The sequence below is a fragment of the Pezoporus wallicus genome, unplaced genomic scaffold (genome assembly GCF_028554395.1).
Source record: "Pezoporus wallicus isolate ANWC-B61680 ecotype Strahan unplaced genomic scaffold, APGP_CSIRO_Pwel_v1 contig_6978, whole genome shotgun sequence".
In the NCBI taxonomy this organism is placed as follows: domain Eukaryota; kingdom Metazoa; phylum Chordata; class Aves; order Psittaciformes; family Psittacidae; genus Pezoporus; species Pezoporus wallicus.
Genome location: NW_026637190.1, coordinates 2,294,868 through 2,320,191, shown reverse-complemented (window position 1 = coordinate 2,320,191; position 25,324 = coordinate 2,294,868). Strand labels below are relative to the sequence as shown.

The 25,324-nt window shown below is 54.6% G+C and overlaps 1 protein-coding gene across 1 annotated transcript in view; it reads right to left on the bottom strand.

The window, feature by feature from the left end:
* SHANK3 (SH3 and multiple ankyrin repeat domains 3) overlaps nt 1-25,324 on the bottom strand; it is a 313,275-nt gene that overhangs the window by 268,515 nt on the left and 19,436 nt on the right. The window contains 2 exon segments of the mRNA XM_057403824.1: nt 6,418-6,489; nt 9,720-9,923. Coding sequence (XP_057259807.1) covers nt 6,418-6,489; nt 9,720-9,923 — 276 coding nt within the window.

The window sequence follows — 25,324 nt, the reverse complement described above, 5'->3', positions numbered from 1 at the left end:
GCTCAGTCTCCCCTGGCACTGCTGTTCTTGGCCACAGGGGTTTAGCAGGGCCACACTCGAAGCAGCATCCCTTGGGATGGGTTCACATAATCGTTGAAGGGCAGCGGGGAGGAGCCGAGGGGTGTGGACAGGCGGGAGTGGAAGGAGCAGGGTTAAATCTACACAGTGAGGTGATGGGAAGAGATCTTGGGCTGGTGTCCTGGGGACGGGTGCTGGAGCTGTCAATCCCAGCTGTGCTATTGCTGGCAGCAGCTGTGGCTTCCTGCAGGGCTTCTGTTCTCCTGCACGAGCTGAAGGGACTCGAAGCAGGAGGTGGATTTTTCTTCCAGTCACTTGTGAGGTGAGAGAGCTCTGAGGGAGAAGTGACCCTGAGCAGTGAGGGCTGGGGCAATGTTTTACCCCCTGGAAGAGCAGTGCTTGTGCCCGCAGTTGAGGCCATCATCCTCTGCCGCGCTGGTGATGAGGTTTGGTGCTGTGGGAATCATTTACACTGTGTGTAGATGTTCCCAGTACCTCCTGTGTGGGTGACCTGACCTGTTTCACCCCCTGCGTGGTGGTTCTTGTGCTCCCTGTCCCATGGTGGTGTTGCATCTGTCCTGGCAGCCCAGCCGGGGCTGGTGCATCCCAAGGGATGCGAGTGAGCATCCAGGGATGGGCAGCACTGTTGGGATGGGGTGCAGGGCTGTGCTTTGCACCAGGGGATCAGCTGTCTTGGTAAATCCCTGCTCTTCTTGGCTCTTGCCTTGCTGCACTGCTGTCCCTGGGCACTAAGGACCACCTCCTCCAGCAGGTCATGGGGGTGATCCTGCCCCTCTACTGCACTCTGCTGAGACCCCACTTGCAGCACTGTGTGCAGTGCTGGTGTCCTCAGCATAAGGACCTGGAGCGCTTGGAGCAAGTCTGGAGGAGGCTGCAAGGGTGATCAGGGGCTGGAGCACCTCCCATATGGGGACAGGCTGAGAACATTGGGGCTGTTCAGCCTGGAGAAGAGAAGCTGCGTGGAGACCTCAGAGCAGCTTCCAGTATCTGAAGGGGGTTACAAGGATGCTGGAGAGGGACTCTTCATCAGGGACTGGAGTGATAGGACAATGGGTGATGGGTTCAAACTGAAACTGGGGAAGTTCAGGTTGGAGATAAGGTAGAAGCTCTTCCCTGTGAGGGTGCTGAGGCGCTGGCACAGGGTGCCCAGAGAAGCTGTGGCTGCCCCATCCCTGGCAGTGTCCAAGGCCAGGTTGGACACAGGGGCTTGGAGCAAGCTGCTCCAGTGGAAGGGGTCCCTGCCCGTGGCAGGGGGTGGAACCGGGTGAGCTTTAAGGTCCCTTCCAACCCAAACTGATTCCATGATTCCTGGGGGCTCCAGGGACCGAGACACAGCCCAACACTGTACCTTGGCATATGCAATAGTGGCTCAGAGCAGTTCTGCTTTTATGCTCCCACCAGACACATCCCAGGCACTAACCTGAAGTTCTGCTCTTGAGGGTCTGCCAGTGCCTCTCATTCACATCCCCAGGAACACATCCCACCCAGCAGCACCCAGCAGCACTCTGCTCACATGTATTCCTGGGCTTCCCAGTGCTACGGAACTGAAAGCATTTCTTGGCATCAGGAAGCTGATGCGCTGTGTCAGCTTTTAATGACACCTTTCAGAAAGGAAGCTGGAGAGCAAGTACGTGATCAAAGGAGGATGCAGAGAGGCATCCTAGCTCTGGGAGCTGCATTCTCCTGTGTAGATGTTCGTTTGTCACCAGCGTCCTGTGCACCAGGCATGCATGAATGTGTCTGCACATGGAATTTCCCTTCGGGGGAAATCAATGCCTACCCTGCATTTCCAGCTGAAGAACAGAGAAGGTTCATGCAGCTTCCCAAGGTCTCAGACCAAATCCACAGCAGTGCTTCACAAATCATTAATAAAGGACAGAGGTTTAACCAGTTAATGTTCACACAGAACAAACATCCCTTTCCGTCGCTTGGAGCTACCCATCGGCTACGGACACGCAGCTCGGGCCCACGTTCAGGGGTTGCTGCAGTCCACAGACCTGACACTATGGGGAGAAGGCAGGACACCAGCACGGGGGGTCCTCGCCCTCCCACCGGCTATGTGACAAGAGCCACTCAGGCCATTGGGCAGCAGCAAGCAGACACTCATCGATCCCACAGGAAAGTCAAACCGTCTATTTGGACTGGGGGGAACTGGAGGAGCTTTAAGGTCCCTTCCAACCCAAACCACCCTGCGATTCAATGGTTGTGTGTTTCTTGCCATAGAGGGGGGCCCAGGACACAGATGACACCTATGGCAGTGCAAAGCAGCAAGCAGCAAGAGGCCACTGTGTTTCATCCTCAAGTCTTGGATCCTTGCCCCAGCCTTGATCAACTTCAGCCGCTGCTAACACAAACTGGCCTGGGAAGCACAGCCCTCCATTCCCCCATCACACGCTGCCTCCACCAGCACACACCGTGCCAGCACGCACGGCTGCTCCCACATCCAGCTCCAGCAGCCCATCTCTTCCCAAGGGCCTTCCCAGCCTGTGCCATCCTCTGCTGCCTCCTCCCTGCACCGCCACGGTCATGGTGTTCGCTGCCCCCACCCAGCTCAGAGCTATGACTTGCCCCACATCCCACTGCCCCCCGGAGCAGGGCCACCGCCGGCTCTGCACACAGCAGCCCCAACAGGAAAGCTGGTGACAGTCACACTGCGGGTGCTGTCCACCAGGGTGACACTTCCCTGTTGCTTCATCACCCAGAGCCTGCCTCTTGCCCCTGCCCACACCCCAGCCCACACCAGGGTGCTGCTCCCCTCTATGGGTAGCTCACATCACAAGGGATCACTGGCTCTATGCTGCCCATCGCCTACAGCACCTTTCCAAGGTGGGAACATGCAGTCTTTGGGTAACACAATGTCCTTTGTGCACATTTGGTAAATGCCACGGATTTTGTGTCTCAGCACAATGGGATTGCCCTTTCCCAACACACAGGTTTTGCACTCCCGTTTCTGAATGGTCTTCTGAATTCAGTGGGAAAAGCACTCCTAAGAGCTGCCACAGCCTGTGGTCCCAGGAGGCACAAGGGGCTGAGGCTGACTGACTGGGTTTACAACTCACTTGTTACTGCCAGCCACACAAGAATGAGCTTCCTCACTTCTCAGAACACGTTCCCTGGCACTCAACAAAAGGAGGGGTTTATTTGTCTGGCTTTTCTCTTTTAGTGGCAGTAAAGAATCAGACTTCAGGGTCATGAAAAGATTCAAGCAGTGCATCCCACCAAAGCCAGCTCTGAACTCTGAACAGTTCCATACTTCGCTCTCATTTGCATGAGGCCACCAGCCCTAGGCCTAAAGATTTCACACATGCCACGGCCTCAGGAGCGGTCTCACCAGCCTTTTGGGCTCATCCTTCACAGCCCTTTAAATTATGGCATCTCACAGAAAACAGCATCTCCCTGCCCGAGCTAGTAGCATCGCTGCAAGTAAAAGGGAAGCCTCAGGGGTGGAGCGAACGCGCCGCAGGGGCATTACCTTGTGCATCTGCTCCCAGAGGAAAACACCAGCCCTGACCACAGACAGCAGCAGAAACTGCTGCTCAGCTGAGCTGATGAGAGCGGGTACAGGCCTGGTCATGGCTGCAGTGATGGAGGAGCCAGAAACACCTTCCCACCATGTTCAACATGGGAATGAGCCCCTGCTCCTAACCTGCCACCGGCCCTACAGTCCCACAGCATCCCTCCATGGGTCAGTGACACGGTGGGAGGGTGGACTGAGCTGAGCTCTTAGGCAGAAGCTCTTCCCTGTGAGGGTGCTGAGGCGCTGGCACAGGGTGCCCAGAGAAGCTGTGGCTGCCCCATCCCTGGCAGTGTTCAAGGCCAGGTTGGACACAGGGGCTTGGAGCAAGCTGCTCCAGTGGAAGGGGTCCCTGCCCGTGGCAGGGGTTGGAGCTGGAGGAGCTTTAAGTTCCCTTCCAACACAAACCTTCCATGACCCTGTGATGATTCTCTGCCCTTCTGTAGCCCCTCTCCCAGTGGAGCTCAGTGGAGGCAGCTCAGCAGAGGGGCAGAAGCAGCACCATGCTCTTCACTCAGGGTCTCTTGCCCGTTTCCTCTCTGCCATCCCAAAGAGGAGACCTTGTCCCTCCATTCTGACCCCTCCCTCCCTCAAGCCACGAGCCAGGATCCTGCACACACATCGCCTGCTCCCACCCTCTCCCAGTACAGCAGCATCAGTCTGCGCTGGGCAGGTACATCACAGCGATGCTCAGCACCAGCATCACTCCAACACGTCTCCCACTTGTACCCCCATGTGAAGGAGCAGCCCCAGCAGGATGAGGCCTCCTCTCTGTGCTCAAAGCACCACGGAGCCCACAGGCTCTGGGGGACACCCCAGCCAAAGGAGCCACGCATCAGCCCCCTTCTGATGGAGACAAAGGCAGAAGCAGGAGCACGCCCAATGCCAGATGGTTTAAAATAAAGGAACAACGTGAAGGGAATTTGGTTTTTAAGTGGAAATTAAAGCATTGGGTTCAGTGAGTATTTAATACAGCACATTCACGGCTCCTGCACACGTGTGGGGAACCCCTTGGCTGCTGCCGCCCGGGTCCCCCTAATGCCAGCGCCTCCAGCCCTCCCTCCACAGGCTGCGGCTGGTGGGGCTCAGGAGGACCATGATTCACGCTTCCTGGCGCCAGGAAGATGCTGAGAGCTTTCCAGATTTGCTGCCTGGATATTCTTATGCCACCAGACGGAAGCCTCGTGACTCCAGTCTTTGTGACTCAAACCTGAACCCATTTTGTTTCTTGTTTCTGCAGCTCTGCAAACCGGAGACAGAGAATCTGCTGCTTCCCACGGAGATTTTCACCTCTCACAGAATCCAGACTGGTTTGTGTTGGAAGAGAGCTTAAAGCTCACCCAGCTCCAACACCTTCCACTGGAGCAGCTTGCTCCAAGCCCCTGTGTCCAACCTGGCCTTGAACACTGCCAGGGATGGGGCAGCCACAGCTTCTCTGGGCACCCTGTGCCAGCGCCTCAGCACCCTCACAGGGAAGAGCTTCTGCCTAAGAGCTCATCTCAGTCTCCCCTCGGGCAGGTTCAAGCCATTCCCATTGGCCTGTTCCTACAGGCCCTTGGCCCAAGCCCCTCTCCAGGTTTCTTTTTCACAAGCCCTGGTCCTCACAGGGGACTTCAACCACCCCTTTACCTGCTGGAGGGACAGCAGGGCACAGGCAGTCTGGGGAGCTCCTAGAATGCACTGATGATCACGTCCTTCTCCAAGTGATTTTCACCTTTGGGTGAAAGCCCTTTGGGAAGTTTTCCTGCTTTCTGCTCCACTCTGTGGCTCCACCTTGCTCAGCTCTTGCTGCTGTACCTGTTCACTGGACGTTTACAAGCCCTCCACACGAGGTCCAACCACATCAGCCTCTCCACACCACCGCTCCTTGCCCCCACCCAGTCTGATGGATCTGTAGCATCCTCATGCCACCAGCAGTTCCAGTGACACCCAGCAGCGCAGTGGCCACCAAGTCCAGCTCCATCCTCCTGCCTCACAGCTGCCATGTCCCTGGCCTCTCAGGAGCCAGCAGCGTCCCCACAGGGCCACTTGCCATCACAAGGCACAATTATTAGTCGCAGCAGAAATCTGATGGTTCCAGGCCTCTCCACAGTCACTGATCTCTGTTTCTAAAGCAAGAAATGACACTGGAGACAGCCACAATGCAAGGGGAGAAGCAATGCGAGAGGGCATCCAGCCAACACACACTCAAGACCTAGTCCTGTGAGCATCCCTGACCCTCCGCTGTGCCAACCGGGGTGTCCCTGGCCGCAGTGCTGGTGGCTTTGGCACACCCCACCCCTGCACCCAAAGCACCATTCCTGTTCTCCAAACACCCGGATGGTCCACCCAGTGCCTGCACTGCACACACACCTCAGCTGCTGCCTGCGACACATGGGAGCTGCAGCAGACCCAGAGCACTTTCTACTTCACTTGTGGGTCCCACCAGTGAGACCCTCACCCAGACACACGGGGAAAGGCAGGAGCAGTGTGTGAGCAGAGGCATGCTGCAGCCGCGGGGGTGGGAGGGGAAGGTGCGCTCTCAATGTGCACATTGTGCTCTCCTCCACACCAGCGAACAAAGCTCCTCTTCAGCAGCCTCCACGCGTTCCTCTGCCCCCACCCCAGGGACTCCCGGCTCTCCCGCAGAGCCCAGTCCAGCTTTGCGAGTGCCTCCCTGTGTGCCCACCCCGCCACGGCTCAATGGGTGCTCCAGCCCGTGCCCCCTCCCACACCACCCCAGGTTCAGCAAGCACCATCATCCCTCGGGAGCCTGGCAAAGCAGGGAGGACCAGAACGTCCCCAAACCCAGCATCCCCCCTGCAAGAGGCCACCACCAGCCACCAAGTGTCACCAGGGCTTTACAGGCTAGCCTCCAGCCTTACCTTCGTATGGAGCTTGGCAAACTGCTTGTCATCCAGCAGAGCCTGGGTGTACACACGCCTCTTGTACCGGAACTGCAAGAGGAAGAAAGGCAGAGCTGAGATGGACAAAATGCACTTGGCATCAGCCTGCTCTGGAGCAAACATCAGCCTAAAGAAGCCATTTGGTCCAGAGCTGCGAACAGCAGTCACTGTTCTCCTCAGGATTTGCTCTGGGAGTTAACTGCTTTCCTCACTAAAGAAATTTGGACCAGTTTCTGATACCAATCTGCCTGGCTTCAACTTCCAGTGTGGGCTTTGCTCTGCTCTTCCCTGTGAACGGGGACCTCTCTGACAACGGGATGGACAGCTCTCACACAGGTCTAGAGGTGACTCCCCTGCAGCTGCCTGAGCTCTCAATCCCTCGTTGAGGGATCTTTTCTTCTGTCCTCGCACCATTTCTGCGCTCTTTCTGTGCCATTCTCTTCCCAAAGTTGTTTCAAGTGCATTGGTGTTCCCAAACACTGCTCCAGCCCCTTCCACCCCAGCCACTCCTGAACACAGCTCCCTGCTTGCCAGGGGACACGCGGAAGGGTCACCGCGTCATGTTGTGCCACACCGGGAATTGCCGTGACGTTCCTTGGCCAAAGGGCTCAGAAATCTTCGGCAGCTTTGTTTTCCACACTGGGAGTGCTTGTCCCTGGATGTTTGCCATTTGGCTGACCTGGAGCATGCTTTGATGGAACCCATGCTGAGCCAATGACCCAGGCAGCACAGTCAACGCTGTTACATTCCCTGCCAAACCCTGTGTAATCAGGCTTTACCAGCAGATCCCTGGGGCAGCCACATCAAGCTTGACACCCGGAAACCCCACCAGAAATAAATCTGGGCAGCGGTGACCACAGTGACAACTGCTTTCTACCATCGACCGGGCCAGTGGCACTTGGCCTACGGATGGTTCACAGTGCTGATCCTGGGCTGGAATATCGTGTACAACAAAACCAAGGCCCCCAGCTGCTGCCACCTTTGTCTGGTTATCTTCATCAAGCAGAATTACAAGTTCCTTAAAGAATGAAATTGGATTTGTTCGACGAGATCTTCCCTCAATGCATGAATTGTATTCTGAGATTTGCAGTTACTATTAATCCTCCATCAGCGTCTCATTAGTTCAGCTGGGACTGACACCACGTTATCTTTGGACTGCAGTTACTAAGCTCATCCCACTTACTTTTCAACGCTGGCAAAACACCAGCACATTTTCAGTCTATCACAGACTGCACTGGGCAGATGTTTTCTCAAACAACTTCTTCCTTTTTCAATCATTCTGAGGTAAAAGCTGTCTTGTCCACTGATGTACAGACAGCAGTTGGGCCTTGGCAGATGCTCCCAGTCTCAGGATCCTCTGTGCATCCCTGCGCAGCCATGAAGCATCCTCCAGTGGCTCCTCTTTACGCCCAGCCCCAGATTACTTTGCCCATGGATCAGGTTGATGCAGGGAGGACAAACAGGCACAAGAGCTTCCAGGTCTCATTCCCATGTACAAGGTGTGTGCACTGAATGTGTGATGATAAGTGATGGGGAGAACACACACGTGTGTTTGGCCTGCAAGCGAAGTAACTACCTCACTGAGGAGGACACAGTGACAGCAGGTAAACCCCAGTAAGATATTATGGGATACAGCCAATACCCCCAAACATGGGGTGACTGGATCTCAGCAGACGGCAGGTAGACCCCTGGGCTGCACATTCCTTGCTCGCAAACACGCTGTGCTGCAGCTACTGTATCCTGATAAAGGAATGTGGAATCCCTGCAGCTCTCCCTGGCTCACAGCAGCGCCAGCATCCTAACTCTCCAGAGAACTACTGCACATACCTGCGTTAATGCCATTTCCTTGTCAATGTCCCCAAAGCCCTCACTTATGTGATTATCTTCATCTGCAGCCCCGAGGGCTCATTTATCACTGGTTCAGGACACCTCAGTGGTGTCAGCACAGGATTTATGACTTGTAAACAAGACTCTGGATTTGGTTTTCCAATGGGATTCTCCAGTGCTCCACTGCCATTCTGAGCAAGTTATGAAGAATCTAAATGACACACGGCAAATACCTGTGTTGAGTCTGCATTCAGATGTGTGCTAAGACACCAAGTGTGGACATGATGCTGAATTACACAAAACCAAAGCATTAAAGCCTGTATAAGGAACATTGAGGAATTTGCTGCCTCGGAGGTTTATTTGCAAGCATTCCTAATGTTGTTCCAAATGTTTTTGTCTACATTAAATGTTAGTTTGCTCAGAAATTGTGCTGCACTTTCTTCCCAAATTAGTCGGGATTAGGTGAAATAACAGCACTCACACTTGAATGTATAAGAGCTTGTGCAGCTTAAATGCGTAAAGCCTCCTAAAGAGACTTTGTGGGCAAAATATAGCACAAGATCCCTGAGTTTAGAAGTCCACGTGTGGATAAGTGGAGTCCCATTGCAGCCAGTGGAGATGGCCACAGTGACAGGCACTGGAGCCCAAGAAGTGCTGCAGGTCCCCATAGGATAAACCCCTATCTGTGGTTACCTGAATCCCAGCCCAAGGCAAAGCCTATTAGTGGTTGTAAATACGGAGCGAATTCAGTTAATGTCTGTTCTAGTTAACTGGAACAGAAATCAGAACAGATCACCCCCTGTGCTCATCACACCGGTGAGGCCCGTGCAGGGACACACAGGGCACACGGTGGTGTCCCAGTCCCTGCGGTAACTGTAAGTTAAACATCGAAGTCCTTCAGCCTCACATTCAGAGCCCTCCCTGTGATTTTCCCTCTGGACCTACGAGACTGGCTTTCCTTCTCCTGCAATTCCCCCTAGCAGCCCCAGGGCACTAGAAGGAAAGGAACTGTGCCCACCAGGGCCAGAAAAGCCGGAGGCTGGTCCGGGGGCTGTGACGGATGATGTGGAGCTCTCGAGCAGTCACGAGCAACCAAAACTCAGAGCATTTGCCTTGGCTTCCCCTCAGTGAGTTCTCCATGAGTAAACACACACCCACACGGGATCCTGTGCTCCCAGCCCCGGAAGAGAAACGGGGAAAAGGCGGGGGGAGAGCACAGTGGGCATTGATATCTGAGGTGCCTATAGAGACTACAGGCATCAGAGAAGCCCTACGTGCTTACATAAACATATATGTACATGAATATATATGTCCATATGTTGATAGATAGATAGATAGATAGATAGATAGATAGATAGATAGATAGATAGATAGATAGATAGATAGATAGATAGATAGATAGATAGATAGACAGACATGCATTTTAAAGAGCAAAGCACGCAAAAGCTGGGTACCTCCAAGTAGGGAACAGGAGTGTCTGGATTCAGGGGGTACTCCCTCAGCAGGCGCTCCTCATCCAGAAACTTCCCGGCCCGGCCGTTGAAGGCCGGCTGGAAGAGCCCATAGTTGAGAACATCCTTCAGGCTGTGGTTCAAAGTGCAGAGGATGCGCTGCTTGGAAACCCACACGGGAACATCTGGATTCAACCGTAGACACTTCTGTGGAGAGACACAGAGGGCGATTAGGGTCGGGCATCACCAAGGGTCTCACAGCTCCTCCCGGGAACTGTCACAGTAAGAACAAGGAGAAGGATAAATGGGAAAGTCACCACCTCTTCCATGTCAGTGAGCTACAGGAAGAGAAGGAAAAAAGGGTTAGGGAAGGATGAGCTCAGCAGATTCTCCCCCTCCTCCCCCCAAATGTGTTTTGTGGGGCTCAGGGAAATTCAGACACTCCATGCGGTATCATGCTGTTGAGAAGCATCAAAGAATATTTTATGGCCTAATAACAGTAAAATAGCAAAACTTCACTTAAAAAACCCCAGTGGGGTGTAAAGAGTCATTTGCCTTCTCCACCGTGGACCTCACAGGTGTGCAGACAACAGAGGGATGGGCAGCAGCAACACCACCAGCCCTGACAGGAGCTGAAGGCATCCAGTGAGGTCTTCCCATTGGAAAAAGGAATGGAGAAGGTCCCTCTGCCTCCTGCATGGCAAGTCGCCATTCCCCCCCCCGACCCTGTGACCGCAGCAGGTTTCCCAGCACCGTAACCAGTTTCCCTTCCTCCCGGGGACCCCGCTCATCCAATACCCACAGCCCATCCCCTCCACACTGCGCTTCCCACTGCGCTCCGGGCTGGCTGCGGGCCGGGGCCCTAGATCCTGCCCTGGCAGAGCCACCAGCTCCGCACTGGTGCCGGAGGGCAGGAAGCGCCGTGGACAACAGCCTGTCCCCATGGCAGCCGCCCGTCCCCTCCCAGCAGCCGGGGCTGTGTTTGACCCATCTCGCCTCCAGCTTTGTTTCTCCCCCCGTCACTCTGCGTTCCGCTCCTGCAGCGCTTCCTCCCGAAGCCGCAGCCCTCAGCCCCGTTCTGTGCCCCTGGGTTTGTGCTGGGGGCAAAGGGAACCCTCCCTGCCCCTGCCGTGCCCCCCAGGGCTGTGCCCTGCTCCATTCATCACACAGAGCTGGGCACCGGCAGCTCCACACCGGCACGGGGCTGGTCCCGGCCGGACCCGCACTACAGGGGCTGGCCCCAGGCCATCGGGAAATGGGGCTGAGCTGGGGCAGTGCCGGGCACCGGCCACCACTGCAGGGGGAGCCCAGCCCCGGGACAGCCGTTCTCGAGTGTGAGAAGCTTCCAACCCCAGCGTCCGGACACTCCAATCAACGCTGACTTAAAGGGAACCAAATTGCCTTGTCCCATCCCAAACTTGCAGGCAGAGGGAAGGTCCCTGCCCCTTCCTCTGGCACACAGCATGGCACGGCACAGCATGGCATGGCACAGCATGGCATGGCACAGCATGGCACTGCACCCACAGAGCCCACCCTGACCTGGGGCAGGTCCCAGAGCCAGGCGGGGTGGAAACAGCACTCAGGATGAGTTGCTCGCTCTGGTTTGCAGTTACAAGGGGTAATTTCTCCCCTACCATTGCAAGCTCTGAGCGCAACAGAGGAACTCCTGACAGCAAATGGTCCAGCTCCTCCACTTCTACAGCATGGATTCCTCCTTCCTGAAGGAAGAACGAGCATAGAGCTTCAGATTCAACCCTCAGCAGTGAGCAGGGTGACAGACAAGATCTATTCAATATTCAATCTATTCAAGTGCAATAATGACAACAAAGAACTGACATTCAACAACCCCTTAAGAGCAAAAAAAGCCAAAAATTCTTCATCGAGGAGCACACGATGAGAAAGAGTTGAAAGGAAATTAAAGAGGAGCAGCTGAAAAGGTAATGAATGTGCTTGCGGGCTGCAGGGAGCGCATTTCGTAACATCACATGGGAGGCTCTGGGCAGATGTATGGCACAAATGAACCAACAGCCTCTGAGATGCCCCCCCAGAAAGACGGAGCAGCCAAACCAACGGAGCCTTTATCACAAGGTGTCCTTTGGAAAACGGGAGCTGCCTGTGAATGGGAACGGCATCGAGCACAATCCTGCACAGCACGTGCGGAATCACAGCGACAACGGGGTCAGCACCGCTGGCAGACACAGGGGGCAGGTGGAGGGGTGGGTGAGGCCAAGCAGGAGAGGCAGAAGGGGCACCAAGGAGGAGCCCCGGGGCAGGACGGGCTCCTCGCTGTTTGCCATCCATCCGATGCCAATGCAAAGGGTCCACAGACAAGGAATGAGGGAATAAAGGTCCCCCTTAGGTGCAGGAGCACGGTGGATATGAACACACAAGGGCAAGTGGTACCCATCGCCTGCAGCCGGTGCAAACCCTCCCAGGAGCAGAGCACATGCAGGAGATGCTGGTACCCAGGAGCAGCTCCATGGTTCAGGCACAGAACCTGTGCTCCATCTCTGGAACACGGGCAGGAGCTGCAACACACACCCTGCGCTCAAAACGTGCTTGTGCTCTGCGGAGTCACCCTCACACCTCCGAGCAGAGCCCCGAGGAAACCCGTGACCACCAGAACACGCTGGCCCGCTCCCAGCACACACGTGCATGTGCAGAGCGCCTGCAGCAAGGTCCCTGCTGCCATAAAGGCCCAGGAGCAGGGACACGCTCTCTGGATCCCTCACAAACGGGAGAGTAAACAGAGGTGAAGGTCAAGCAGGGAGGCTTCCTGACACGAGAGCTTGGCAGCAGCACCCCACGGGGGCCATGCTGGGATTGGAGCTGAGGGGATGCAGCGAGGGCTGCTGTGACACTCCTGAGTTGGCAGCACATCCAGATCCTCCCCATCCCGGCAGGGCTGGTGGTCCTGCCTTCAGGAAACAACAGAAACAGGAAAGAGGTAAAGGGAAAGGAGACAAAGGTGAGAGAGGCACAGGACAAACCCACACGAGGAGTGTCCCAGAGGAGCCTGAAGGGCTGCAGCACTGAGCCAGGCACCTGCACTGGGCACCAGGACTGGGACAAAGTTACGGGACAGGCGCTGTGTGCGAAACAAACCCAAGGAACTTGGTCACCTTTCCCTGAGCTTCTGTTGGGTCTTCTCCAATCATACACATTTTGTTCTCAGTCACTTGTTAAAAGCTCAGCCCCTCCGGCAGTGTTTTCAGCAGCGAATGTTTCCTATGGACTGGGGCAGACACCACTGGTTCCCTGCAGCATGTGAAATTCCACAGCATCACAGAACCCCAGAGCAGTTTGGGTTGAAGGGGCCTTAAAGCTCCTCCAGCTCCAACCCCTGCCACGGGCAGGGACCCCTTCCACTGGAGCAGCTTGCTCCAAGCCCCTGTGTCCAACCTGGCCTTGAGCACTGCCAGGGATGGGGCAGCCACAGCTTCTCTGGGCACCCTGTGCCAGCTCCTCAGCACCCTCACAGGGAAGAGCTTCTGCCTAAGAGCTCATCTCAGTCTCCCCTCGGGCAGGTTCAAGCCATTCCCCTTGGCCTGTCCCTACATCCCTTGTCCCAAGCCCCTCTCCAGCTTTCCTGCAGCCCCTTCAGGCACTGGAGCTGCTCTCAGGTCTCCCCTTCAGGAGCCTTCTCTTCTCCAGGCTGCCCCAGCCCAGCTCTCTCAGCCTGGCTCCAGAGCAGAGCTGCTCCAGCCCTCGCAGCATCTCTGGACTCGCTCCAGCAGGTCCCCAGTGCTCTCATGCTGTTGGGAGGAGGGATCAGAGCCAAGGGACAGCCCTGACCGGGAACTGCCTGGAGCAGGAGCGCTCCCACCCGCAGCCCCTCACACCTCTGCAGGCAGGGGCTGGGGAGCAACCACAGCCCCCACATGCAGGGACCATGGGACGGGTTGAACATCCCTTTTGTGACTTGTTTCCCTTTATGACCACGGTCCAGGGCTCTGCAGAGCCCAGGGCAGGGCAACCACTGCTCTGTGTTTGAATGGAGGAGAAATCAGCGTGAGGTTTCTGTGCACTGGATGTTGGCAAAAGGCAACCCGGGTCTGGCTCAGCAAGCACTGTGTGTGCTGGCAACACAACAGGAATTCCTGGGCTTAGATCACCTCCTGAGGAAAGCCGCGGCCCTGCCACGCATGGTGCTGAGTGCCACGCTGGGAGATCTGCCTCCACCTAAAGGAAACAAGATAAAGAGCAGAGGGAGGATCTCGGCGTGCAGCAGGAAGGCACCGACGCACAAGCCCGTCTTGCGCTTACGTGCTGCAGATAGCAACGCATTTGGCTCCATGGGTTTTCCAGCTGCTTGTGAGCCAGCCTGGAGGGATGCTGGGGATGGCTGCGTCACCCCCAGCATCTGCTGCCCAGACAAGAAACCATCCAGCTACTGCTGCTCAAACAAGAGCTCCAAGAGCCCTTAGTACAACCCTCGAGCAGCACTGGCAGTGACAAGCAGCCCCATCCTCCAGTCGCAGCAGCCAGTGCTTTCAAAGGAGCAGCTGCCTCTGATCCAAACACAGCTTGAAATGAATGTTTAAAGAGACTCAAGTCCTGATTAACTCTACGTGAGTGGTTCAGGCCAACCCTTCCTCTCACCCAGAGCTACAACAGCTTTACTATTGGCCACCTGCAAGGATGGGGCTGCTGAGGAGCACAGTCACCAGCCAGCTGCATCCAGCTGCTGAACTCCCCATACACATCCAAAGGTGTTGGACCAAGCTGACCTCACCGAAGAGCTCAAGACAGGTTAAAGAGATTCCCGTTACCTTCAGAGACCTGGGAATGTTTCCTGCTTGGCTCATTGCAACACCACAACCCAAGGTACATGTCTAACCCATGCTCACTTGGAAAATGAGGGTCTGGAAGGCTTGAACTCTATCTAGGACTGAAACCTGCCACAAAGAGCAAAGGTTCTTCTGGAAAGGATGGAGCAAGATCTTCTGTTCATCCAGCATAAAGACAGACATGCCAGTTGGATGGGCAGGTCCTAATAAACACATGCAAAAGAGGTACGGAACTTCTCAGCATTAAGGAGCAAATGAAATCAAGTTTGAGTAGAGAATGGAGGAAACCAGCGAGAGCAAACTGTAGCTGCCTGCATAGCGCATGCTCAGCAGGGCTCTGGCCCAGCAAATTCAAAGCCAAGAGGGCCCGAACAATCACCCTGTATCAGCAGCATCACCGCCCCATCAGGTCCAACCAGTGACTCCCATGTTGAACTCAAGTACTTGAACGGGACACCACTTTCCTGACAAGCACTCGACTTGAGTCTAAAACATTCCATGGTGGAAACCACGCTCCCTCCCTGGATAAGGTAATAAGCGAACACCCATCCTCAATGAAAGGAGGTGTGTCTGAGCTGTCATTCCATTCCCCTTGTTTAAACTTCTGATACAATCATAATTCCTTGTTCTGCCTTTCTCTGTGATGCTCAGAGCTCCTCAGTGCTCAGTTTCTGGCCACAAGAGTAGCTCCATTTAACGCTGTCACTGCTCAGACTTGTTGAGGGCGAGAAGAGGCTGATGTTCATAATGCATTTTCTCCAAATCTCGAATGATTTCTGTTGCTCTTTCAGCACCCTCTTTAATCCCAAACACACTTCAGAGAGCGCAGGAGCAGAGCCAGAGGCAACATTCCAGTGTCTGTCTCCCAGCTGTCAGAGACAGCTATAAAATACAGTCCTCACCTCAACCCCCATCCACCTGCTTCCATCTCCAGGCATCACAGCAGTGCTGTCACTACCGGGGGTCCAGTTGACTTTGACCTCTCCACTCCTTTCAGACAGCCAAATCGCACATCCTTCCCAGGACCCCGCTCCCTGGTTTCTACATGTGCCATTGGTCCTTAGCTACCGGCCAAACTCGGCATCTGCGTGAATTAAAAGACAGAGTCTAGTTTCATGGGCTCAGCTCTAATGTGCCTCACATGTATAAAGAGAGAAGAGGAGGATGGAGCCTCTCCAAACCCCAAAGCAAAACCAATTGAAACAGGAGGAGCAGGGGGGGAACGGAACTGCAGGAAGTGCCCTCCTGAGCCCCTGTGGCCACTGCTGGGGATGGTAGTGGGTCAGACAGACTCTGCTTTAGTCCAGTGGGGCTTTGTTTTGCTCTTGTTCATGGCACCTTGCTGACACCTTCATCCATAACTTCACTACTGCTTTAATTACAGACAGATTCATTCACAGAGGTAATGACTCCTACTGCTAAACCCAGGACATAGATTTACTCCTGCTTCTGTATTTTTATACTTAGCATATTGCAAACCAGTTATTTCTAACAGGTTCTAACAACCTGGTCGATAAAGATCAGGATCAATCCATAAGATCTTTATGGGACAGGTTGTTGATGAAAGAACTCAGGACTTAATGTAAGCTTAAGTCCTTATGGATCTTCATGATCTTATCACAGAATCCCAGACTGGTTTGTGTCAGAAGGGACCTTAAAGCTCCTCCAGTCCCAATCCCTGCCACTGGCAGGGACACCTTCCACTAGAGCAGCTTGCTCCAAGCCCCATCCAGCCTGGCCTTGAACACTGCAGCAGAGCAAGAGGCTCTTGCACTCCCTGGCTGGAAAGAGATGGCAACTCCTACATGGCTTTTCTCTGCTTTTCTGCAAACACTGCTGCCATCCCAGTGTGTCCTGACTCCGGGCATTCGCTGCCTTCTCCTGTCACCCCTCCGTGCTTCCTTCCACTCATTACATGCCACTCAATTCTGGAAAGCAATGGATATCTAAAAAGCAAAGTCCAGATTCTCATCCATTGACCGGTACCAGAGAAGAGCCAGGCAGGAGCAGGATGATTTTGTTGGGCTGTTGAATTACTCAGTTGAGGCTTGAAGGATGCCAATGAGCTGTGAATGTCAGGCCGCATTTGCAGTGGTCGCAGCAAACTACAGGCCAGAGGCACTGCTGGGCTGGTTTATTGAAACTGGACCATCAGGAGAAGCTGACTTTTAACGGACTGACAGAAGGTTTCTTTCTCTTGAGAACTGTAAAATCACTGGGGCATGGCAACAGACTGGATGCCGTAGTCTGGAGGCGCTGATTGATGGTGCTTGGTGACATCTGGTTTGCATGATTTGAATTAATCAGAATTGTCACGGATATGGCAGCATCACACCAGCTGAGGGCTGGGGAAATGTACACTAACCACAGTAAATACTGTTCAAAGCCTAGAGAAATGAGGTCGGATGGCATCTGGGGTCATTCAAACAGCAAAGATACTGAAAGGGAAGAAGGTGGCACTAATAAAGTTTGCACCCTCAATAAGCAAGTTGTTATAGCATCGAGTGTACGCTGTTAAAGGCTATTCCACAACGTGCAACACGTTCCTGGACAGTGAGATGAGACTCAGCAGAACCTGATCCTGTTCTGTACACACACACTCAGCAGAAGAGAGGAACTACACAAGTTGTGATGCCTGATACCAACCTGCACGTGAGACAGCAAATCAGGAACGGATTTACCGGCAATAAAAAAACATTTACCAGCAATAAGGGGGCTGGGGGAGAGGAAGGGAGGAGAGAAAAAGGAATGTTATGGGAAAATACACTTTGTCAGATCACAGAGGTGGGGAGTGACCCCCATCCAGCACCAGCTCAGCTTCACTTGGAGCACTAGTCCCCAAACCAACCCGTGCCTGACAACAAGCAGTAGCAGTGGGAAGAAACAGCATTCAGGTTTAGCTCCTCAAATGCCCAGCAAGCGCAAACACGCAGCTCGGGCCTGGGCCAGGCCAACCCCAGGACAAAGCACCAGCACAGCTCCAGGTTTTGATCCCCTGGGAGACAGGACACGGCTGCTTCATCCCTCCACCGGCACCACGTGCGTGTCTGGTACAAACAGGAGGGATTCAAATGGGAGGATCTAAATGGGCTTCACGATGCTTAAAGCTCTATGCTGTGAATGAAGTTCAGTTCTGCACAGTGAGCTGTGCTGAACCAGAGCCCAGATCCCAGAGCAGCTTCTGAGCCTCGGGTTGAGCTGAGCCAGGTACCCACTGCCGCATAAGTGTCCTTACACCAGCAGTGCCTGGCACCACCTGAAGCTCATACAGAGTGAGAGCAGGTAAGGAGCAAAGACAGCACCAGCAAGCACCCCTTCCCACAGGCAGGGACAGCAGCCTGTGCTCTGACCTCCCTAGGAGCAAGTGACTTCCTTGCCCAGGATAACCAGGGTGGCAAGGAAGTGTCAACGTGATGAGTTATGCTGGGAAAACAGGGATAGATCTTGTCACTGATTTGGCTCTTGGATCTGGAGCTGCATTGTAAAGCGATTACACCAAAGAACGGCTCAGGTGAAGTCATTTAAGCCCATGTACTCGTGTTAGGACTCTTCAGTACCAGAAAAGTACCAGGAAGAACGAAAGGGAGTCTGAAACAGTTCAGACACATAAATTAACCCAGAGTGGCCAACAGAAAGGGAGGGTAGGGACACAAATACCAAACACAACAGTTGTGTTCATAGATCACTGCAGTGTTGTGCAATTACAGAGACAAATAATTAATGGTTATTAGTGAAAGTAAATCAGTGCTCCTACACTCCCTTTTTTATGCAATTAGCTGGGAAAAAGCTTCAGCTGCAATGTAACTTCAAGCAGGAAAACAGAAACAGGAACATTTGCTGGCTGGAACTTTGTGTTCATACAACATCTTCCAGACTGAAACTGGGATCGCAAGTGAGAACCCGCTGTTGCCATAAACATGTACCAGCATCTCCAACGACTGTGTAGCCAGGAGCAGTGTGCCCAGTGCAGGCTGCTGCAAAGCTATAGGGAAAATGAGTGCCTCAGGTGGAATTATCAACGGCAAGGGTGCAACTTCCACCCAAACCTCCATCACTACCAGAGCAGCCTTTCCACCCCGCTTCCCAATGGGATTCCCGTGGTCCTGCCCCAGTGCAGGCAGTGTGAGCACAGGGAGGCTGCCTTGCTCCCCAGTGCATGGCCAATCCATCATGTCCCCTTCCAGCCACCACCACAGGGTCACTCCTCATCCTGCAGGGATTCAGCAACCAAACCAAGTGAAATGAGGATGAGAATTCAACGTGGGGAAAGCTGAGGGGGGAACACTGCTCTGAGGCAAAGCCAGTGGTGGGCACTGACCCTGGGACCACGGTGTGTAACACCATCTAATGCCAAACCATAAACTGTGAGTGAATCCCAGCCTAGTTTGGGTTGAAGGGACCTTAAAGCTTCCAACCCCTGCCACAGGCAGGGACCCCTTCCACTGGAGCAGCTTGCTCCAAGCCCCTGTGTCCAACCTGGCCTTGAACACTGCCAGGGATGGGGCAGCCACAGCTTCTCTGGGCACCTTAGTAAACCAAAAGCCAAACTGGAAACTGCACCAAAGCCTTATGACTCCATAGTTTGCAATACGTGAATTGATGGAGCTAATTCTACTGGCTCATTGAAAGAACAGATGAATAGGCTGGAGATGAAGCAGAAGTACCCTGATATCAGAGATGCCTTTTCTCAAAGATGCTTACACGTTCTGCTGGGCAAAGAAACAACCCCGTAAAGGCACAGTCACAACACCAAGAGGTGCCATCATCAGAGAAGCATGAAGGTGCCAGGATAAGCTTCGAGACTGTGTATAAACTAACTTGGAAATAACAAGGATAAAGTGAAGACCAAGATTTGTGCATCAGAATCTGCTCCAGATGAGTAACTTGGACACAGAACAGGCAGAACACTCAGCTGCCTGCAGCTGGAAGAGAAGAAATGGCAATGCAAGAGCCACTCTGAGGCAGCGCTCTGTCACCTCTTGTGTACTGCTCTGCTGGCTCTGTCATCCGAGATTAACGTTGCCTTTCCCTGGCTCAAAGCTCATGTTTGCACCCTGAGCTTGCCCATGGCATAAAGAACATTTGGGTGAACAGAACCACGCTATTCCTTCTTGAGTGGTGACTCCATCAACCGTGCTGGGAACAACCCCCTGAGGCCTCTGCACATTGAGGAACCAGGACTCAGGAATGCCCAGGAATCGGGACTGTTTGCTGGCAGGGTACACTTACAGCTTCATCCACACAGCTCTTCCCACATCCTGCTCCCATTCCACAGGCCGGGAGAGGAAAGGCCAGGAGAGGAAAGACATCTTCAGAGACACTTGCACCCCACACTCCTCTGGCAATGGCAGCAGCGACACCGCATCCATGCTGTGTGATACAGGGCATGAGGCACTGCTCACTGCAACTGAGCTGATTGATACAGCTGAAGGCAGCAGGGCTTCAGGCCCTCCACTCATTCCCGAGGCTGGGAGAGCTCTGACTGATGTATTGGTGCATCTCACCAAGACAGTGCTGTTCCACAACCCCTGACACCAAGCAGACAGGAGACAAGAGGCCCAGCGTTCTACAAAACAGCCCGTGTTGCCACAAGAATATCTGGAATGAGACACAATGAGAGATGGGAAGGAGGGAGCCCACAAAGGAGGGAACCCACTGCAGAACAAGCTTCAGGAGATCTGGGGAGTCCAAGTTTGAACATCTCTAGATTTGCAATTACAGCCTGCTGCCAAACCCTCACTTTTGGTGCAACCTCACCAGCTGCAGCCAGAAGGACATGGGTTGACAGCACCTCCATCCATCCATCCATCCATCCATCCATCCATCCATCCATCCATCCACACCCCTGCACAACACAGAATCATAGAATCCAGACTGGGTTGGGCTGGAAGAAGCTCCTCCAGCTCCAACCCCTGCCACAGGCAGGGACCCCTTCCACTGGAGCAGCTTGCTCCAAGCCCCTGTGTCCAACCTGGCCTTGAACACTGCCAGGGATGGGGCAGCCACAGCTTCTCTGGGCACCCTGTGCCAGCGCCTCAGCACCCTCCCAGGGAAGAGCTCTGCGAGTTCTTCCAAATACACCAACTAAATGCAGAAGAAACTTCTTGACACAGCACGAGACGGTGGTGCTGGGAGCTTGCTCCGGAGCAGTACACTGTGCACTCCCGTTCCTCCCCCTTGAACCCTGCTCCTTTAACTTCCTGCACTGCGTTTGCTCCCTGCACAGTGCTAAGGCAGGAGTAATTGCTGTTGTTCCTCCAGCACTGTGCAGATACTCACTTGCTGAGGTGGTGATTCACAGGCTCTACCCACAGGATGAGGAGGGCTGGGACAGCAGAAAACAACCTGAAGCCAGGGGTGGATGCTGAATAGCACGGCAGGACCAGGGGGGAACGGAGCCTGCAGGCAGCCCCTCTCGGCACGGTCACATCCTCCAGCACGCAGGGAGAGCCCTCGAGAGTCACCTCACCCAGAGCTGGTTCTGCGAAGGAGCAGCAGGTGCTGACGGATGCCACTGAGCTGTGAAACGTGGGCACCAAAGAGCTCCTCCAGCGCACGCCTGGGGAGGGAGGGTTACCCCTCATTAACACAAGTCAATGGGCTCGCTGGGGGGAAGAGCAGCAGCGAGAGCCGGGGCTGAGCCCCGCACAGGGAAGCGATTCCCCTCCTCTCCCACGAACACGACGGGCACAGACCACGAGCAGGAGCAGGGAACAGGGCCAACAGGACGAAGCCCCGGAGCGCTCATCACTGCAGGCACACGCTCAGATGAACCCAGAGTTATCCATTAGCAGATGGGATCAGTCCCGAGCCGCTGCCGCTGGGCCATGAGCAGGGAAAAGCCCGAGTGTGAAAGTGCATCAGGAATTGTTGAGACGTGACCTAAAAATTCAGGGACAGTGCTGAGCTCCGCGGAGGCACCACGTGGGCACGGAGCAGCCCCGGCTGTGCTGGAGCACGTGGCAGCCACGGAGGGCTCTGCTGAGGGATCTGGCCAGGCTGGATCCATGGGCTGTGCCCAATGGGATGAGGTTCAAGGAGGCAAAGTGCCGGGTCCTGCACTAGGGCCACACCAACCCCATGGAACGCTCCAGGCTTGGGAAGAGCGGCTGGAAACTGCTCATGGGAAAGGAGCTGGGGGTGCTGATTGATGGAGCTGAACGTGAGCAGCTTGTGCCCAGGCAGCCAGGAAGCCCCCAGCATCCTGCCCTGGATCAGCACCAGTGCGGCAGCAGGGCCAGGGCAGGGATTGTGCCCCTGCACTGGGCACTGGTGAGGCTGCACCTTGAATCCTGTGCTCAGCTCTGGGGAACTCACTGCAAAAGAGACATTGAGGTGCTGGAGTGGGGCCAGAGCAGGGCAATGGAGCTGGTGCAGGGCCTGGAGCACAGGGGTGATGGGGAAGGGCTGAGGGAGCTGGGGGGTTCAGTGTGGAGAAGAGAAGGCTCAGGGGGGACCTGATGGCTCCCTCCAAGTGCCTGACAGGAGGATGGAGCCAGGAGGGGCTGGGCTCTGCTCCCAAGGAACAAGGGATGGGACAAGAGGAAACGGCCTCAAGAGCTCCCAGCAATGGGGCACTTTGCTCCCACCCCCCAGAGCTGTGACAGCTCCCCACGGACAGAGCTGCTCCTCCCTCAGCTGCGCTTCCACCCCTGGCATCGCACGTCTGCTCATGGGAACGGAGCTGAGGGGGGCTCAGGAGGTGCCTCTGCAGCTCGGGTCACTTCCACTGCAAGTTCCTGGTAATTTATGGGGCTTCTGTCACTGAACGACTCCCGATCTGGGGGATGCTGACGAACGCCGGGGGTTATTTCCATGCGGGCACCTTCAGAACATCCGGTGCTGTCATGGCACTGCCGGCACAGGCACACCAGCAGCAGCTGGAGGCAGCAGGAAAGCCCCTTGGGGCTGATCCACAGGGAGCCATACGTTAAAAATGGAGCTGATCTCAGAGTTTTCCACCAACCCAGACTGTAATAAATACACTCCCCCCTGGAGAGAGCTGTAATATAGAGCCCCTCACACCACGGCCCAGGCTTTCTCACCAGTAAATGAGAGTTATGGCTCAATTATGCTTACTTTGGCCTCTAAACACAGACAAGGAAAGGGGAGGTGCTGCCCCTGTGGCTTCTTTCCAACCCAAGATGCATGGCACAGGCCTGTGCCCGCTCCCGACGCCTCCTCACAGCACGTTTTGTGACCAGATTCCCTCTGAGGGTCTGTGAGATCCTTCCTGTGCTGCTCCAAACAAAACTCCAGCTCCTGGCATGGATCAGCTCTTGAAGCCTTGAGCTACAGAGCCCTGGAATCTACTGCAACCACTATGGGCACAGAGCTCAGAACAAGGAGAGAAAAGCCCATCTCGACAACACATGTTCACTATGTCCCTAATGCCCTGATATAGAGAGCAAGTTGTACATATGTACATCTGACTTAGCTTTAAAATTCATGGAAACCCAGACTGGTTTGGGTGGAAGGGACCTTAAATCTCCTCCAGCTCCAACCCCTGCCACGGGCAGGGACCCCTTCCACTGGAGCAGCTTGCTCCAAGCCCCTGTGTCCAACCTGGCCTTGAACACTGCCAGGGATGGGGCAGCCACAGCTTCTCTGGGCACCCTGTGCCAGCGCCTCAGCACCCTCACAGGGAAGAGCTTCTGCCTAAGAGCTCATCTCAGTCTCCCCTCGGGCAGGTTCAAGCCATTCCCCTTGGCCTGTCCCTACATCCCTTGTCCCAAGCCCCTCTCCAGGTTTCCTGCAGCCCCTTCAGGCACTGGAGCTGCTCTCAGGTCTCCCCTTCAGGAGCCTTCTCTTCTCCAGGCTGCCCCAGCCCAGCTCTCACAGCCTGGCTCCAGAGCAGAGCACAAGGGATGTGGCACAGCACAAGGAACGTGGCACAGCACAAGGAACGTGGCACAGCACAAGGGATGTTGCGCAGCACAAGGGATATCACACAGCACTCAGCAGCTGAACGTCCCAGTCCCAAACCCATCAACCTCAGGCACAGCTCCAGCACAGTGACCCGCAGCTCCCCGCTGCAGGCTAAAGCCTCCACGCAGGATAAAGCAGAGTGGATTGATTTCAGTCAGGGCAATCACCAGTTTTAACCATGATAAATCCCTGGCAGAGGATATGGATATGAATAATGGAGCTGATGCTGTTTTGCAGCATCGTCCTCAGCAGTTTTCCTAAAGAAAGGCTGAGCCGGATCAATTCCTCACCGTTACATTAGATTAATTTGCAATGAAATAGAGACTTTACAACCAAAAGTGCTTTTTCCTGAGTACATCCCCTGTAACCATGCGCATTGTGCATCTATCTGAGCAATTATAATCGAAATCACAGGCTAAAATGTAAGCTAAATCAGAATCCACATTCCAGTTTTTAGCTCCACCCAATTGTAGAAGGGAGCCAGTAGCAGAATTCTCACTTAACAAGCGGATGAGCAGCTTTTGACTTGATTTAACTCAGCGTGGACTGAGAGAAAAATTGGCACTAAATTATGTTCATTTATCGTGTTAAGATACTTCTCAGTACTAATAAATTAAATACAAGTACTCAAAACTGCCTGTGCTGGGCTGTAGGAAATGTGTAAGCAACAAAAACACCTCCTGCACCTACAAGCAAGCATAAAAAGGGACCGGCCAAGGGGAATGGCTTTAACCTGCCGGAGGGGAGACTGAGGTGAGCTCCTGGGCAGAAGCTCTTCCCCGTGAGCCCTAAGGTCCCTTCCAACCCAAACCCTTCCATGGTTCTATGAATCAGACACACTGATGGGACACGCTCCCTGGACGCCGTGGGGCCAGTGCTGCCCCTAACCCCAACCGCTTCACCCTGCTTCAAGGGGCACCGGGTATGACGCAGTGCTTTGTTACACTGAGGACCTCAGTCCGCTGTCGCAGGGATCCTGTCTGGATGCTGACAGAGCTCAACCGTCCGCGTTAGGGAAACAGGCGCAGAAAGAGCTACAAAGGGACTTTAAAATGGGCCGCACTGAGCCGCACACAGGAGCGAGCGTGGGGCTGCTCAGTGAGTGAGGACACAAAGCAAAGAGGAGCAGCTGCTTCATTCATGGGTAATCTGTTCGGAAAGAGGCCACTTCCTATGGAACAACAATGCATGGCTGGTAAGCAAAACGCATCTTGGAGCGTGTGCACGAGTGCTTTGATTCTCCTCTGAAGGGGGGAGAAACCCAATACAGCAACTGACAGCCAGAGATCTTCACAGCAGCAGAAAGCAGCTGCTGTGGCCAAGGATCAAACTCTTCAGCCCAGCTTTAGGCCATTGCAGGGGTCAGCTCCTCGCCTCCAGACCTCCCCTCTGCAGCAGAGAAGTTCTCGTGCTTTTATTCTGCCTGGGAGCAGGGGGATGGAGCCGGGGCAGCGGCCACGCTCCTGCCCCTCGGGAGCTGCAGCACAAACCCTGCTCTCCTCATCTTGCTCCTGCACAGAAAAGCACCAGGTGCTCAGGATGCCTCCTGCCTCTTCCTCCTTCCCACACAGCTGCAGACATTGGGATGTGTCATAGAACCACAGCCTGCTTTGTGTTGAAGGGACCCTAAAGCCCATCCAGCTCCAACCCCTGCCACGGGCAGGGACCCCTTCCACTAGAGCAGCTTGCTCCAAGCCCCTGTGTCCAACCTGGCCTTGAACACTGCCAGGGATGGGGCAGCCACAGCTTCTCTGGGCACCCTGTGCCAGCACCTCAGCACCCTCACAGGGAAGAGCTTCTGCCTAAGAGCTCATCTCAGTCTCCCCTCAGGCAGGTTCAAGCCATTCCCCTTGGCCTGTCCCTATATCCCTTGTCCCAAGTCCCTCTCCA